At 38.4% G+C, this 16,929-nt stretch overlaps 1 protein-coding gene across 1 annotated transcript in view; it reads right to left on the bottom strand.

Annotated features, from left to right (window-relative positions):
• The window catches only part of AIM1 (absent in melanoma 1), a 42,862-nt gene that overhangs the window by 5,053 nt on the left and 20,880 nt on the right, over positions 1–16,929 (bottom strand). Inside the window, exons 13-19 of the mRNA XM_010573393.1 lie at positions 11,573–11,699; positions 11,347–11,379; positions 8,928–9,037; positions 8,532–8,661; positions 4,709–4,848; positions 2,245–2,368; positions 907–1,065 (exon numbers count right to left, since the gene is read on the bottom strand). Of these exons, the coding sequence (XP_010571695.1) occupies positions 907–1,065; positions 2,245–2,368; positions 4,709–4,848; positions 8,532–8,661; positions 8,928–9,037; positions 11,347–11,379; positions 11,573–11,699 (823 nt within the window). The remainder of the gene's footprint in view (positions 1–906; positions 1,066–2,244; positions 2,369–4,708; positions 4,849–8,531; positions 8,662–8,927; positions 9,038–11,346; positions 11,380–11,572; positions 11,700–16,929) is intronic.

The raw sequence follows: 16,929 nt of genomic DNA, 5'->3' as shown, positions 1-16,929 counted from the left end.
TACAGCATGTGTCCTGTAAACATGTCCAAACAATGCCTTAGCTTATTAACAGTAAGATTCTTCCCTCCAGCATAGATGACATAGTTATAAATGGCTCCTTTGAAGTTGTACAATCCTATAGAAAAAGTTCACATGATTCTTTGCAGTCAAGCTGTTTAACAGTATTAAAGTAAGTTAATTTTCTTTGGCCAGCATCCCTACCCTAAGACTGTTCATGCTTAAACATTATGAACTGCGCATACCTCTGCTCACCTCAATGACAATTCGCACATGGTTAGTTTTATGGACTGTGAGAAAAATAGGACTTAATTTGGAAACTTGTACAAAAGAATGGAAAAGGGATGAATTTGACAAATACAGGGATAACCAGAAAAAAATGAAAAAAAACCCCAAGAGTAGGATTTTATCTTTAAGCTTCCCTGAATGCAGAAGAGGATATAACCTACATTACACTAATCGACCTACCACAAGGTATGCACAGTTCAAATTATTATCAGGAATGGTTTGCATTTTAGAAAGTCTCCACAGCTTTGACACTTTTGTGATTATTTCTACTGTGGAGAAATAGGGCATGAAAGCAGAAGGAGCTCATGAAGAGCAAGACAATGATCTTCTGGTGTTGATTGTACTTATGAGGCTACTATTATTTAGGGGAAAAGTAAATCATAACTAAGATCTCTCAAAATTTCAATTACATCAAAAAAGGTATCATACAACTAGTTCATATCACCTGAAAAATCCAGAGTTCAATAAAATAAAACAAAACAAACCCCTACAAAAAGATCATATTACATCTGGAACAGAATAAGCCTATAAAATAAATTGAGATGATACAGTAGGAATTGAATTCAGAAAACCCTGCTATTGGAAAGGAAAGAGAAAATTCACATTGAACTTGAACCTCACCCAGCATCTTATGAATCCATCCTGATAAACCCAGATTTGATCATCTGAGTCTGTATCTTCTGCAACCTGTATTCTGAGAAGATTCAGATTGTCTAAGTTTCCATCAGCTGACATGAATTTTCCTGTTTCCTTGTTTCGAAGCCTGAAGTACACACGTTTCTGCAGAAAACAACAGAACTCTTCAACCACAGTCTCAGTGCAGAAACACATCCTGCTCTTGTTAACTTCAGAGCAATTACTGCTCAGTCCTGAACCCTGTGCCTCCCTGTTTCTTTCAGAAAGCTTAACTTTTCTATTTTAGAACTTAATTCTAAAGTCCATAAATGTCTAGGACAAGCCAAGCTTTGAGAACCTGCCATTCTGCATGGAGAGTTTTAGGCTTTCCTATGCAGTGAGATCAGCACACAGTGGAAAGCTAAGAATTTCTAATTCAGAGTAGCACTTCTTGTATAGATACTCTTAGCTTTCATTAAGGGAGCACTTGTGCAGCGCTGCTTATTTCACTGGCAGCAAGTATTACACTGCACATTCATGCTGTGGCTTGTTACACATTAACATTTCTGTTTAGACAAGCTCTCAGCCAGGACAGCCAAAATGCATTATTCCCAACTCTGCTTAAGGCTATACAAAGACAACATTATGACAGCAAGCAAATGCATTTGGTTACAGGTACAAGTAATCTGTGAATTAGAAAAAGTTGTTTCCTTAATAAAATATGGCTCAGCAAGAACCTCAATGTTAAAGCTCACAGGACTGCTGCAGCATTGGACCAAATCACATGGTCCTTATTTCGAGAACAAAATTAAAAGGACACCACGAGAATAAGTTTTGCATTAGATTTGCAAATTATTCTGCCAAGTAATAAGCAGGGAAGGACCTTTCCCCCCTAAATCAACACAGTATCACTACTAACTGAAGTATCCAAATTTGTTGACCAATTTTCTTGTTGTTCCAAAAATAATGCAGATAGTACAGACATAGGCCAGTGATCAGTTTGGGCACTAATTATAAACCAGCTTAAAATAATTTATATATAGTAGTTATAGCCATTATTTGTTAAAATAATTTAGCCAATCCTTATATGCTGTCTTCTGTACTTTGGTTTAAAGTATATGCTTAATGAACAGTTTAAGCAGTAGAATTGCAAAGCCTTGTAGCATAATCAAATAGCTTTTATTACAAGCAAAACTGTAGAGCGATTTCTTTACACAATTGCCATTGCTGAAACTTGTGACATGCATCAAGACTGTAACATTGGTTTCAGCTGTATAATATCCCCCCAACCCCATTACAAAATATAAATTAGTACTTGACAATCTCATGTCAGAGCCTACTCACCTGCAGTAAAGGTCTCAGAGAACCTATCTGACAATAGCCACTCACTTTATACCAATCTGGAATTTCATTTGGTGATAACAACATCTGACGCCCCCTGTAATTACTATGCTCATAAATTATCCATCTATAAGAAAAAAGGAAAAAAATAAATAATGCTTTTACTGCCAAATCCTGCTTTGGAATCAATAAATGGGTTTAATAGAAATCTGTCCCACGAAGTAGTAGTGTTTCGCTTTGGAAAGCAAATGACCTTCTTTTTAACAGGTCTTCAAAAATAATAAAATCACGTCCTGATTTAGATCAACCACAGTAAGATGAGTACACTGGAGTTCACATTTTAAAGTCCTGTAATTTAAAAATTACAAGCTGAATGAAACAAAGCATTTTCTTGCCTTAAAGGGAGAATCCAACATTTAAATATCATCTGTTTCAGCAGGTACTGTGACTCCTCAAGGAGCATATATGTATATGCTACATATGCTGTATATGCTAGATTGCTGCGTTTCCAGAACCAGTAGTTCTGTGTATCTTAATTTGGAAAGGCCTGACCCACACAGAAAAGAACTACTAGGGATGCACATTGCAACAAGCAAATACTGGAATTGCAACAGGGTGAAGTTCTCTAGGGTATTTTGATAGAAGTTTTATTTCAGAACACCTTTCTTCTTTCCAAATACTGGGGGGGGGGAAGGAAAAAGACACAGAGAGAGAGAGAGAGAGAGAAAGCATGTAGAAAAATTTTAGCATTCCTTAGCACACATCCAACTGTGCTTATAACCACACTGAGAGCAACCTGTCAGAACCCGACTTCTGCTTCTCTACTACTGGCACAAGCAGTGAATTACAACTAGACTTTGAAATAGGCTGCAATACAGTACAATTTGTTGAGTTTGAGTTTTCTGACGTTGATTTGCTGGGACTGTCCAACAGCCATAGGTTTTTGACTACATGAACACTCAATATGCACATTTTCCTGTTACCTCCTTTCCTCTGACTGATTTGTCAGTAGACATCTACATCCAGAAGAAGCATACTCACCTTAATTTTGGTCCTTTTTCACAGTCTAATACACATCTACCCCCAGGTATGAAATTAAGAGAATTATAAATGGATGTCTCTTAGCAAAGGAAGAGAAGACAAAAACCCCTTCAATAAGGGAGGCAGTAGGGGCAAGGACACTCTGAAACCTGTATTTTGACACATTTCAGCAGCTGACACTGCTATATGAAATTAGAATTTTCATATCATACTCTATACGTTTCCAGTGATCATCCAGAAAAAACATATATATTCATTGGAAACATGCACAATTCACGACTCCATTACCTTGAATCATGGTAACCATGTTCTTGGCAAAGAAGTAACTTGATGTTGACTTCATGTTATGGAAAGTGAGAACCAGCTATACTGTGGTTATGGTGAAAGATACTGAAATCTCAGGACACTTAAGAATACAGAGCATGTACCTTTTCTTATGACTTTTAGGTTTCAAACTTCAGTTCAGTGTGCTAAGGAAACCCTTTGACCAGCTTATCCAGACAGGGAAAATGGTTTGCTCTATAGATCTGGCATTAGCTATCCACTTGAGGGCAGTCTTAAGCTATCCAACTGCATCTCTCTGGCACACACCTTCGAAATTTACCTCTTCGAAAGAACATATTTAAATGCAAAGCAACAGCAACCTGAATCTATCATTAAAAAAATAAGTCACATTCTTCAAGTTAGAAAAAACCTGAACATATACGTGGGGCAAATATCTTGGAGGTAGAGGTTAACAACAAACAACACAAAAAGAGAAATTTAACACATCTGCTGAAACACTGGAAGAAGATAGCACAGTAGTTTTCAAAACGCTTCCAGACAGTTTTAAACTTCATCACAGACTTTTTTTTTTACTGATCTTCAAAAGGAAATTTAGAGAACACAACTCTTAAAAAAAGCTAACGGATTTAACCACTAGGTTTACAACCAAGAGTCTGATCCATTTCCTGAAGTAAAAGGGATTATTAGTGATGCCAGAAGGGGCCAGATCATGATCTGAGTGTACCACTGTGTCTATAACATCTAGGTAAAAGGATGAACGTGAAGACTTAGTAAAACATTTTGAACTTACGATACAGATCACAAACTGAATTATTTTTTTATGACTGAGACCTAAACCAAGAGCACAGAATTTGGTTTTAAGGATGCTATGCAAGCTGGCTTTTATAATATGGCATGAGAGAAGACACCAGTTTCCTTGTGAGCTTTATTCAAATTCATTTCAACTTCTAGCACAGGGCACCAGTCAGCGATAGCATGTTGTTGAAACAGGATGTGAAAAGATTCTGTAAGAAGAAACCACATTAATGCACTGCACACATTATGATATTCTAATTTTATAGTCCTTGATTTCTAACACCTGTAATTTTTCTGTTGGATAAGTAGATCATTCTAAAGAATCAAAAAGTAATTTTAAACTTACACGCCACCAAGTACTTGAACTGAAGCTATTTGAGGATTGTATCCCAGGAACTGGAGATTTAAGATTTCTGTACTGAATTCCATTTTCTTTCCTTGGAAACCCACCTTTTCAAAAAGAGCTATGCACGGCTCAGACAGCTCCTGCAAAAGGAAGATGAGCACTTTTATAGCATGTTAGAACTCCAGATGGTGACTGTGAACATCGTTACTCCACACAGCCCTTTTATTTCAGAGGTTTCTTCTTGATTCTTTAAGATCAAAGACCCTAAATAATGTTTTTGCTCTGCAACAGGTTACTTAAAGTAATAAAAAGCCCTTATACAAAACATGCAAGGGATCTTCTTGCATGGAACATAAAACTTCCTTATCTTAAGGCACACACAAATGTGTCTGTGGTTGATTCTTGCATAATATCTTGTTTTAAAATAAATTTTAATTAATGCCATATCCCTCTACCATTGCACTAAACCCCACTCATGGTAGGAATTTTCATCTTCAGACCTGAACACACATAACGTAATATTGATTTCTACAACTTCAAATGATGACAGCCTTGTCAGCACTGCTTATCACTTACTGCTCTGATTTTTAACTCTTATAGTAGGTTATGGCAACATCAATCTCTGACTAGACAAAAGCTTCAAGATTCATACTTCTGAGGTGAAGTTCATGACTCAAGCAAAAACTGTAACATCCAAATCCTCCAAACTGCTGTGGGGAGATGTTTCTTCTCCCTTTCTGTCAAAACACTTCTGGAGTCAAATGGATTCTGCCCACATGAAGCTCCCTGCATCACTGAATCCATTTAAAGCGTCTTCTAGATAATGAATCTTGGACTCTTTTCTGTGTGGCAAGGTACCTGTAGTGGACTGGAAATAACCTCTCACAATTAAGGCCTTCCCCTGCAAGCTGGTAGGTAAGGGTTTGAAATCCCTCAGGATAAAGTAAATTAAGCCCAAGTGTCCTGATGTTACAGTTTATGCTCATAGACAGAAATGACCCTGCCACTCCCTTTCTCACAAGTCTTCCAGCAATGACTGCATAAAACCAATGCCATAGCCAGAAGAGCTCCTTCCTGCTGGCATGTGTTTGGCATGGTTGAAACACATCGACTGGATCAGGATGTCTCAACAGACTCCAGTCTGGCCTCAAGCACGGAAACAGGTCCTCCAAGGCAGAGGTGGCTCTGTATACGCATGGCAGCGGATATCCATGCTTCCGTGTGACTCTGTTAGGTAAGACATGTCAACCAACTTCTAGACAGTGCTTAAATTCCTCTTTAATCTTCCTTTAGATGTTTAAGGGCCCAGATGACAATGTTGCACGAGTGTCACCATTATCTCTGCAGCAGTCCAGGTTATCGCACAGCAGCTAAGCTATGCTTCCTGATCACACGCATGCTGCTAGGCTGCGGAAAATGCTAGGAGAGGCCTTTCAGCTTACTCCAAAATCATAGTATGCTCATTCCCAGCATGAAAGGTTAACACCAGTTATCATGACAGGTAAAGAGCCCAACAGGAACAGCTGCACCACGATGATGTCGTGGTGTCTCTGACCCCTCAGCCCTTTTACAGACCTGCACCTGTGCTCTGAGACACGCAACTGGTTAGGCAGCAGCCCTTGAGCCACATGCAATGCTTCAGAAATAATCTACTTACAAAGAAAACACAGACAGAAAAGGAAATCCTCCAATTTTCTGCCACACCTTCCACTATGGGCATTTTTTAGATTCAGCAGCAACACTGTTACATAGAATGTTCCCCACACAGAGAAGTGCAAGCTCAGCTCATGAGTTTTCTTTCAGTATCTCCCATGTACTGCACAGTATGGAACTGGTATCTACATTTAGTTATTTCACAGAGTTGCTCATTAAAAAGAAGTATTTTCAGCATGACTGTTCAAGCATTAGCCACATTCACAGTTGTTTTTACAGTATGTTCAGGAAAAAGAACACGTAGCAAATTCAGGAAGGAAAAATGCTGTTTTCTGTCTGCAGCACAACCATGTGGAGCATGTAAAGCAAGCACAATCAAGGAAAGATACAGTGGTATAAAAAACCCAAACTCCTTGAGCTTATGAACAAAAGCCCTTCCAATTTTCACTCCCAAGTTTATCAAATATCCCTTTCATTTCCTTTTTTTAATGGTCCCTTAGAAATGGAACCCTGCAAAGGGGAATTAAACTAGATAAGTGTAGTAATGTTACATATTAAAATAGCAAAGGTTCTTCTTGTATAGAAATGTCACAGAAAAATCACAGGGAAAGTTATGGGACCAGCAGATCGTAGGGAGGAGTTAAGATTGGCACTGCCAAAAAAAAGTCCCCACATAAAACTGACAGGTGAAACCAGTGTCTAGAATAATAAGGTTCAAGCTTTTGTAAAGTTATGAAAAATTAACAATATAATATGATCATTTCCACCTAACTTCTTATTCTCTGTATTCTGGTTTGCTAATACACTGCTGAGCGAAGCAACCCATTCTCCTCTTCTCTGCAGGTAGGAAGCCCCCGAAGAAGGAAGCAGCGGTGCATGACTTGCACACAGGTGCAGCTCTGTGCTACTGTCTGAAGTGTGATAAGTTGTAGGGCTAGAACAAGTTTCAGAAGTTACAAGAACTTAAAGAGCCACAGAACTGGCATTTGGCTGTTTTAACACAACAGTCTCTGTCACCAATAATAAATCTTCCAAAAGCAAGCTGATCCTTCCACACTGAAACAAGCATTTTAAACCCAAGAACTCGATACTCACATGTACAAAAGAACCTATTTTAATTCATGATCACCCACCAAGCTTGGCTAGAAACACTTCTATTGTTTTTAATAGGACGTGTCTACTGGACAGCCAAAGAGTTCAGAAGGCAGACATACTTAACTGCAGATGTTTGTTTACACTGTACATCAAAATGCTCCAGAGACATGAAAGAGGATGACACATTTAGTTCTCCTTCGTCAACTGCTACATCACTGACAGGTTAGCAAAATTACAGTGGAGTGCAATGAAGTTGCCAAATTCAAAGAAGAGAGTCAATAGTGTACTCCTCCTTTTTTAAAATGAGTACCATCTCTTCATATTGCCGTAAGTTCCTGGATTCTTGACCACATTTTGCTAGTAATTACTTTGATCTTAAAAGATACTTGCAGATTCCCTAAGTGATCCATTGTAATGATTGGTTGTAGGCTTGAGGAAACTGGTTCCTGGCCACTGATAAGTTACAAAATATGTAAACATTGGTTAGTTTGTATCCACCACACATAACACCACCACTGTCTGATTTTGCCAAATGGTATTGGGTGTTGCTTTACTTTATCTAGAAGGGTGCATTATTTTGTGATTAACTCAAATTGCATTTCCCTGATGATAGCAATAGTGGTTTATAATTACATGTATTTCATGCAAAGTTGCTTAGTTAAGTCTGCTTTTTTAATATGCATAAAAAACAAGGGCCACAATACAGATATTTCTTCATACTGTCCTACTGACATTTCTCAACCCACTCTAAGTGGTCTCTCTTACTGGGAAATAAAGAGTCTAGCTGACACATCCTTGACTCTTTTTACAGATGTCCTTTTATAAGCTGTTATTAAGAACAGTGATCCCAGGCAGCTGTTTCTGACAAGTCCTCTCCTTTGCAAAAACAGCACAGAGGCAAAAAAACCTGACTGTAGCTAGGACATTTAACTGCTACTGCATAAAAAACCAACAACGACAAAAAAGCCCTCCTCTGTTGCCCGTGCATCCCTAGCATTTTTATTGTTGCAAAAAATGGGGAGGTCAGAGTCATCAGTGTACTGTACTTTACAATATTTCTAATAGCTTTACTTACAATATTTATAATCCGTAAAGATTTTAGAACTACTTGGGGTGAACAACCCATCGCCATCAGGTCAGGATAGATTCCTTCTTCTAACACGTACTGGTTACCGGAGAATTCCTCCTGGTCATACACTATGCAGCTGCGCAAAGGAGAAGAAATTGCCTCTTAAGAATTCTGTGCAAGTAAAATGATGCTAGTGTTTCTCAGTCTTTAGCAAGACCTACCAACAGAAACATTATTTACAATGTTTTGTCCTGGCAAGCTAAAGATTGATGTGCAAACTGCGAAGCATTTTTCTCTGTAAGTCCCCATATATGAAACCACTTCAGGTGCTAGAAAGCTGGTTGCTTTTTTAAAACTTTTACCATTTTAGTGATTTTGCAATATTCATTCAATATAACTTACCTGCCATCTAAAATTTTTGAAGACTTCACAGCAAATGAATCAATACATCTTGTGTTTTTTTCAAATATTTGGCAGTTACCCTTGAATTCAGGCTCTGAAAATAACTGGACCTTTAAAAAGTTACAAACATATTTAAAAACAATTCATGTCTCTACCATTACTTCAATAATTAGATTAAAACATACTTAAACCACCCAGGCTTCCTCAGTTACATATTTTTTTTTGTTACCTCTTCAGTGTTGCAATCTTTGCTCAAGACAGCAAAGTAACAATACCAAAAATTACTTCTGGCTGTAAATCACTCAGTAACATACCGTCCTGGTTTCGGCTGGGATAGAGTTAATTTTCTTTCTAGTAGCTGGTATAGTGCTGTGTTTTGGGCTCAGTATGAGAAGAATGTTGATAACACACTGATGTTTTCAGTTGTTGCTAAGTCGTGTTTAGACTAAGTCAAGGATTTTTCAGCTTCTCCTGCCCAGCCAGCACGAAGGCTGGAGGGGCACAAGAAGTTGGGAGGGGACACAGCCAGGGCAGCTGACCCAAACTGGCCAAAGGAATATTCCATACCGTGTGACATCATGCCCAGTATATAAACTGGGGGGAGTGGGCCTGGGAGGGATCGCTGCTCGGGAACTAGCTGGGCATCAGTCAGCGGGTGGTGAGCAACTGCATTGTGCATCACTTATTTTGTATATTCCAATTCCTTTATTATTATTATTATTGCCATTTTATTATTGTCATTATCATCATTATTAGTTTCTTCCTTTCTATTAAGCTGTTCTTATCTCAATGCACACGTTTTACTATTTTTTTTCGATTCTCTCCCCCATCCTACTGGGCGGGGGGCAAGTGAGTGAGCAGCTGCATGGTGCTTAGTTACCAGCTGGGGTTAAACCATGACACATACAAAATAATTCACTAACAAAGATAGCTCCTTGGACTATCTGCTGGAGAAGATTTTTAAATTCCCACAGAATGACCAGAATATGCACATCTTTAGTAAAGGGCCATAAATGTTCTGTTTTAGATTACTCATCCATTTAATCTCCAAAATACATACTCTTCCCACTAAATGAAAACTGTCTCTCAGAACATGAATGGCGCATAATCTTGGCAAACTACTCAGCATGCCAACAGGCATGGTATATATTCCCAGGGTATATAGGCTTTATGTGCCTGTTAAGCTACAGTTACAGTCATGTCAGTTGTTCTTTCTCTGCTCAGAGGATAAGAGAAGATACGTCACCCAGAGTCTTTTGTCCTTGTTAAAAAGAAAGAAGTTTTGAAGCAACAAACCTGCTAATTTGGTTAGAGGATAATTAATCCTGATCACACAGAAGTCATTCACATTATCACATGCCTACAGCTTTATTCACTCTTAACAGAGATACGAGTGTGGGCATGTACAGCGTTCTCCAAACAGGAACGTGCTGACGAGGGATGCAGTTGACTACAAGCCATTACTTCTTTGTTTCCTTAGGATAAGGTCTTAATAGGTGCATAATACATAGATGCAAATAATTTTTCATGTACATAGCTGAAAATAAGCAGCCTCGAGATTTTTATTCCATAGTTTATACATTATCCCTATGCAGGAGATTCTAGTGAGGCATGCTACTAATCAAGAATGCAAAACGAGACAGCTAAGACTTTTCTCCCTAGTTTTTAGTTCCACGACATACTCACCATTTTGACTGAAACGAAAATAAAAGTAACTTTGTACAGGGACAAACACAAAAAGATTCAGAATTATGAAAGGATGAAAAAAGCTGCCCATTTGCCTCGCTGTCGAAACTGTGTATTAGTACTTGCACATAGGAGACAGTCCAATGTAAAAATGTTAACTCACTGAACGGACAAGTTCTCCCTGCCATTTCCTTCTCTTAGTTACTGACAAAGATGGCATTAACTTTTAAGCACAACTCAGCAGTATTTGTGAGTGAACAAGATTCCCTTAAAGTGCAACCACAATTAGCAGAACTGTTAACCAAAAACCTAGGTTCAAAAGGAATTAAGTCACAACTGTACCATGAACAAAATCATCTCACTTGTAGAGCCCTTGCCTCAGTAACAGAATCTAGGTACCTGCACCTCTGCGTAGCGGGCTGTGGGCTCCAGCTCCTCAAAACAATCACTGATACCCCAAAACAGCTCACTTGCTGAACCAAAACATTGCGTGTGCCCTGAGAAAGTTCTGGCGGCAGCTGTGTATTAAATCCCACCTTTCTTGGGCCTTAATGTGCCTTACTTAAGAGGTCTGTAAAGCAGCCTTCCTTCATCTGCAGTTCTCACTCTTTGTCTGACTGCTCAACCGTCTATGCAAATACCTGGGTGTTATGCTAGACAAAAAGCCATTTCTTTATTTATACATTACAGACACTACACAGTATGTTTCATGAACTTAAGAGTAGCATCTTACCTTGACTTTACCCCTTTCGCTTCCAACAATATCCTGCAAAAGTTTTTAGGGGGGGAAAAAAAAGGAAAAAAAAATAATTTTTAAACAGTGATAGAATAACAAACATAACAAAAGTTTACTATTAATCATTGTTTAAAGAACATAAATAAACTGAATTTGATAGAAAAAGTATAGCCCCAAATACTTCAGAGAAACTTGGAAAACAAGTAGAAAATGAACTCCTTACCATAACAATGGGTTGAACTGAAGATATTTTGCAATTCTTCCCCCCCCATGCCTCAAAGCTGGGATATAGCCCTTTAGCCAGTATATACTGCTCCCCCGTAAACTCAGGATTCTCATAAGCCACCCACCTAAGAGAGACAGAAAAAGAGGGCAATGGATAAAAGTCACACTACTTTTCCAAAATACAGATGTACACACTCATTACTGTCTTAATGTAAGAACAAATAAAAAATTTCTCCCCTCAAGTGCCAAACTGTGATGCTATTAAAACCCTAAACAAACCCGTACATCTGATATTCCAAAACCCATGCAAATTTTGCTTACATTCACTCTACTATGTCAAAATGAATCAGAGTGAATTAGCTAAAGCAGACCACAAGTTCAAATACATCATCTGCTAGATATCCTAAAAGCTGTCTCCAGTAAGAATATTTTGAGATGTTTCACAATTCTATTATTTTATCTAGATCAAGTTCTTCTCTAGAAGAACAGACAGATACCAGCATACAATTTTTTGGATAAAACTAACTTTCAGAGTCATCCGGGCAGTAAAGATAGGAATACTGATTTTTCATGTTGCCTGTACCTACAGTTCAGTTCTGTTTAAGCAAACACACACCCCAACAGAAAGTTGAGCTGCAGCAACAGGCATATATGCTAATGAGAGCAGGCTGTTCCCTGCTAGGAATCACAGACATCAGCAGGAAGAACATCCTTGAAAGTTAAGCATTAAAACCATCACAAATTTGACCAGATTAATGTATTTTAATTCAAAGCTGTTATTATAACTACTCGGTCAGATCTCACGCCTGACACAGGCCACAAACTCAGATTTCTGCATCAAGCCTATAACTTCTGTCTCAGTCAGATTATGCCTTTTTGAAAGACATTGAACTTTTGAGATACACATTTGAAGTATTAGAAAAGCAACCCAATCACTACATGTATCTCTCCAGTGTTCGATAACCCCTGTAGTGCTTTATTTCTAGTCTGAAGTATCCGCTATCAGCTAGTCTTGCTATGCATAGTCTAGTACATTCAATAAACCTTCTATTACAGTGTTCTTCTAACCCTGGCTCCATACTGAAAGCCCAGATAGTACATTCCCACATTGGCACTACCTTTGGTTTTGTGATAACCTGCATAATGTCTGTTGCCTTTCACTGCTAGACTTCCCAAACTTTCCCATAATTACATTCTGGCTCTTTTTTAAACTCATCTTTGTTTTTTGTTTGTTTGTTTGAGTGCCGATATTAGAACTGGCCACAGTAACAGCTGAGTTTCATTCATTATATTTATGCAGGGATCAGGACACCTTGCTGGTTCCTGGTTCTACAAGATAATCTTCTACTCATAGTCAACGGGCTTTTAATTTTAGCCAATGCGTTGCATAACACGTGTACACTAGGTTATGCCAAAACCCACTTTCAGTGCAGTCTTCTCACAGAGTTTCAACACCAACAAAAAATTTCACATCATAAAGCAGTAAAATGATATGGAACTTATAATTTGCAGTGGAGGCTAAGTCTCACCATGTAAATTCACCATAAAATGATCTATGTGTGTTGAGCAACTGGATGCTATTAAGCTGCAGTTTTATTCCAAGAACAAATACCAGAGTCTCTGCAGATATAAGAAGCGGGATAACTTCAAACTGAAATAAAGCTGCATCAACATGTATGTGCTGGTAGTATGAACTTTGTATTACTTCTCCATGGCAAACATTCATATAGTGATTCACATTTATCACTATTCACATCTCTTCGTTTGTCTCGCATATAATCAATTATTCTAACTTGTTATGCACTAATTACTTAAGGCATATTTCAAGGCATATTTCAAAATCACCTCACAGTAATTCATCAGAGAGACATCGGTATGTACAATAAATTCAGCAGACAGTTCAAATGTCTCAGGTGTGTCTATACCTGTATGCTACATATACCAAAAGCTGTGAAAATGATGTTTCCTTAACCAATTGCTTCAGCAGATGTTCATTAGATTTTTTCAATGCACAAATGCCACAGTACAACTACAGTGCATGACAGTTTAACTTGATCGACATCTATGCAAACAAGTGTTTCTGATATTAAGTGAATGATAAAACACGCCAGATGCCTCCTAAGAATGTTTCCATAGCAGTTTGTAGATGGGGGAAACGAAGTAAGCCTGAATACAGAAGTAATCAATGGATCTCACTTGCACATGTTTATGTTGAAATCAATGGGATTTAAATAAGTACCACTCTCCCATCCAAGTCAGCCCATGCAGTTCGAGAGTTTCGAGAGTCAGGGCTTATTGGTGAAATACTTATGCTTTTCCACTTTATTCAGAAGCCCATACAAGCTGCTGAGAGTAGTAATAACAACATCAATGACAGGCAGCTGAATTCAGTACCAGGTAAACCTGTCAGACCTCAAGACTATCCCTAGGAAGGAACACTGCCTTAATCCAACTTCTGACTTAACAGAAAGGCCTGGAGAGCAAGATATCACCTCCGTATCTGAGCAAGAGAGTCACATCCCAGCTGCCAGGCACCACAAAAAAACTAAGTACTCCTCTGCAGCACGGCCACAACCCCGCCCCACAGGGAGCGCATTCTCCTAACACAACAGTTTTTGTAACCCCCAGCCTTACAAATTGCCTAAGTTAGGCTGAGCAACAGCCTCATCCAAGGTTGCTGGCAGTGTGGTCCTGGAGACCTTCACTCCCCTGCACCATCCATGCCCCTGGAACCAGAGATGTAGGGAAAAGCTTTGTTTATATATTGTTAGTACTATTACACACACAGTACCTTTCCCCAAAGCCTTCTATATATGATATCTAGGAAGCACAGCTCCAAACAGGGTCTGGAAGAACAGCCAAGAAAAGAACTCAGACACAGATAACTTGCCAAAAATCAGCTTTGCCCGTGGTTAGCCCAGGATTCATCTTACCTAACTTCATCTATTAAAGCATTGGCCATTTCTCATCACATATGCTCTTTCTAATGCTAGCTGAGAGGGGTAATCTCCTTTTTTGCATTGCTCAGACTCATTTTAGGATAGGACAGATTACCTGAGTCCTGGAAGAACCTTCTCTCTCAGCTACAGAAGAAATCGCAACACCTTCATTAAACTAAATGCCACCATTATAAAAAGTAAGCTTTCAGGCACAGAAGCACTCCTTCAGGTCTGAAATAAGAACCCACAATCTTTAAAGCTTAAATACTACATGGAGACAATGGCCTATACATGCTAATCAGATAGACCAGGAGGGGCCAGGAAGTTAACTGGCACTTGCAGTTTTATAGCATGATTAACAGAGAGGATGAGGTAATAAAATCTTGTTTATAGGAAAGAGAAATCAGGTTCTTTATCATACCCCTTTCATGCCTGTGATTCCTAGTATCCCAGGGACCTGTGAATTTTAATTTCATGACTCCTTGAAAGGTTTTTTGGAACATCAGTTCAGCTCAGTTCAGAAATGGAGGGAAATGGAAGCTGTCTAAAATGTTCTCCCATGGGGTACCCAAGGGCTCTTGCCCGTTTCAGCTCCCAGTGGAGGTTTGTTCTTGTACTGCATGTCTCTCCAGTTTCACTCATGTTACCTTCCCCAGTGCATCCAGATTAAATTTACTACATTCTGGCTCCTGTATATGAACTACTCATCACCTAATGATTTCCTTAATATCACTATCCATATGTACACTAGAAGCAGCCAAATCTGCACTGTAGACTACTTACTCGAAAATTAAGGGAAAACCAGGCTGATTACAGGACCACAGTAAAACAAACGCCTACGTAAAAAAAAACAAATCTGGAAAATTTCTTCCACCAAGTTCAAAAAGGATCATCTAAAAGAAAGGGGCTTTTTCAGTATTTTTGGCAAAATTTTGGTGTGTTTATGGATAAAGAAAAGACACATTTCAAACATGCAATTCCTGTGATTTTGATCACTATTAAATATAAGCTTGAAGAGTTCTTAAGCAGAGAGGAAATCAAAATTGTACAACAGTTGACTTTAGTACTTGCTTAAACTTGTAAAGGGTGTTACCTGCTGCTAGTAAATACTTCCATTTTCTGCCACTTAACATTCTGCCAATTTGGAAGTAAAGATCAAACCCTACTTAAAAGAAGAAAGGCCTCTCCTATTTTCAGGCAGTCTGGATTGCTTTCTTCTGCCCCAATGGCAAATTAATAAAATATCCTGGATTTTATGCTTGGCCAGTCTCTGAAGAATGCTCAAGAGCAAAACATTTTCATTTTTAAAGAAGTCAATCCTCATCACCTTAGGATATTTTTTTTCAGGATGTCTTTACAATGGATTTAGCAAAGGCATTAAAATATTGCTTGGACACATTCTTCAGAAACACAGTAGCTGAAAACTTTAATGCAGCTAGCACTCAATCACCCTAAAATGGAATATTCACTCCCCAAATGCAGAGCTGGGCTGCCTTCAGCATACAATTTAGAGACACAGTTTAGCTTAGAACTTGCTCAGTAGTATCTGTGCACTGCAGTGTCAGATTTTCTTTTCTTTGATATACCCTTTAAATTACAGAGCAATCAAATTAATTGTGTGAGAAATACAGATCATCTGTCACCTGTTACTAGTTTAACTGCTTACCCCAGATACCTGTAGTTAAAAAATTGCTACGAAATGTTCAGGGCAGCTTACATTCTTTAGCTTTTTTTTTTTTTTTTAAATGAAATATTTTTTATATGATACCTGGAAGATTACTTCACAATATTATGACAAGCTTTTACTGAATCTGTCACAGTTCACAATGACATCACCTACATTACAGTCTAAACTACTCAGGAAATTGCTCAATGATTATTCATTGCTCTATGACTGATTTCTTGGAAGGAATGGTAAGAAAATTTTCTACCTGAACAGTTACTTAACACTTAAAATAAAGCATTTTATTACCAAGCATGACCTAACGTGACTCATTCAAGCTTTCTGACACATTAGCATTTAGTAAGAACACCACCACAAAATCCCCAAACACTCACCTCTTTGGAAACAAAAGGGTCGTACAGGACTGTTAAGAGCTGGGTGCTAGTCACCCCTTATGAACAATGCACCTAAATTTTTAAAAAGCTTATTGCTACAAATTACATCTTTAAGAGACTACAAGGTGAGATTACAGGAGCAGTAGCAGAATCTGTGGGACAAGAGTTTCGTTTGTAATGACTTCTAGCTGCCTTTATCATCAGAGTATTAGATTCTTAATTACTAGAATACTCAAACTCAGGTATGACTCCTATCTCAGCTGCAACAGACACATTTACTAGAACACTACAAAGGGCATGATAGGCAACCCACAACTTGTTTCCCAGCCTTTAGAGGTGAATTTCCCATTAATCTCCC

The sequence above is a fragment of the Haliaeetus leucocephalus genome, unplaced genomic scaffold, assembly GCF_000737465.1.
Source record: "Haliaeetus leucocephalus isolate CR32 unplaced genomic scaffold, Haliaeetus_leucocephalus-4.0 Scaffold384, whole genome shotgun sequence".
In the NCBI taxonomy this organism is placed as follows: Eukaryota; Metazoa; Chordata; class Aves; order Accipitriformes; family Accipitridae; genus Haliaeetus; species Haliaeetus leucocephalus.
Note: the sequence above shows the minus strand (reverse complement) of the source record. Positions and strands in the feature narration are given on the sequence as shown.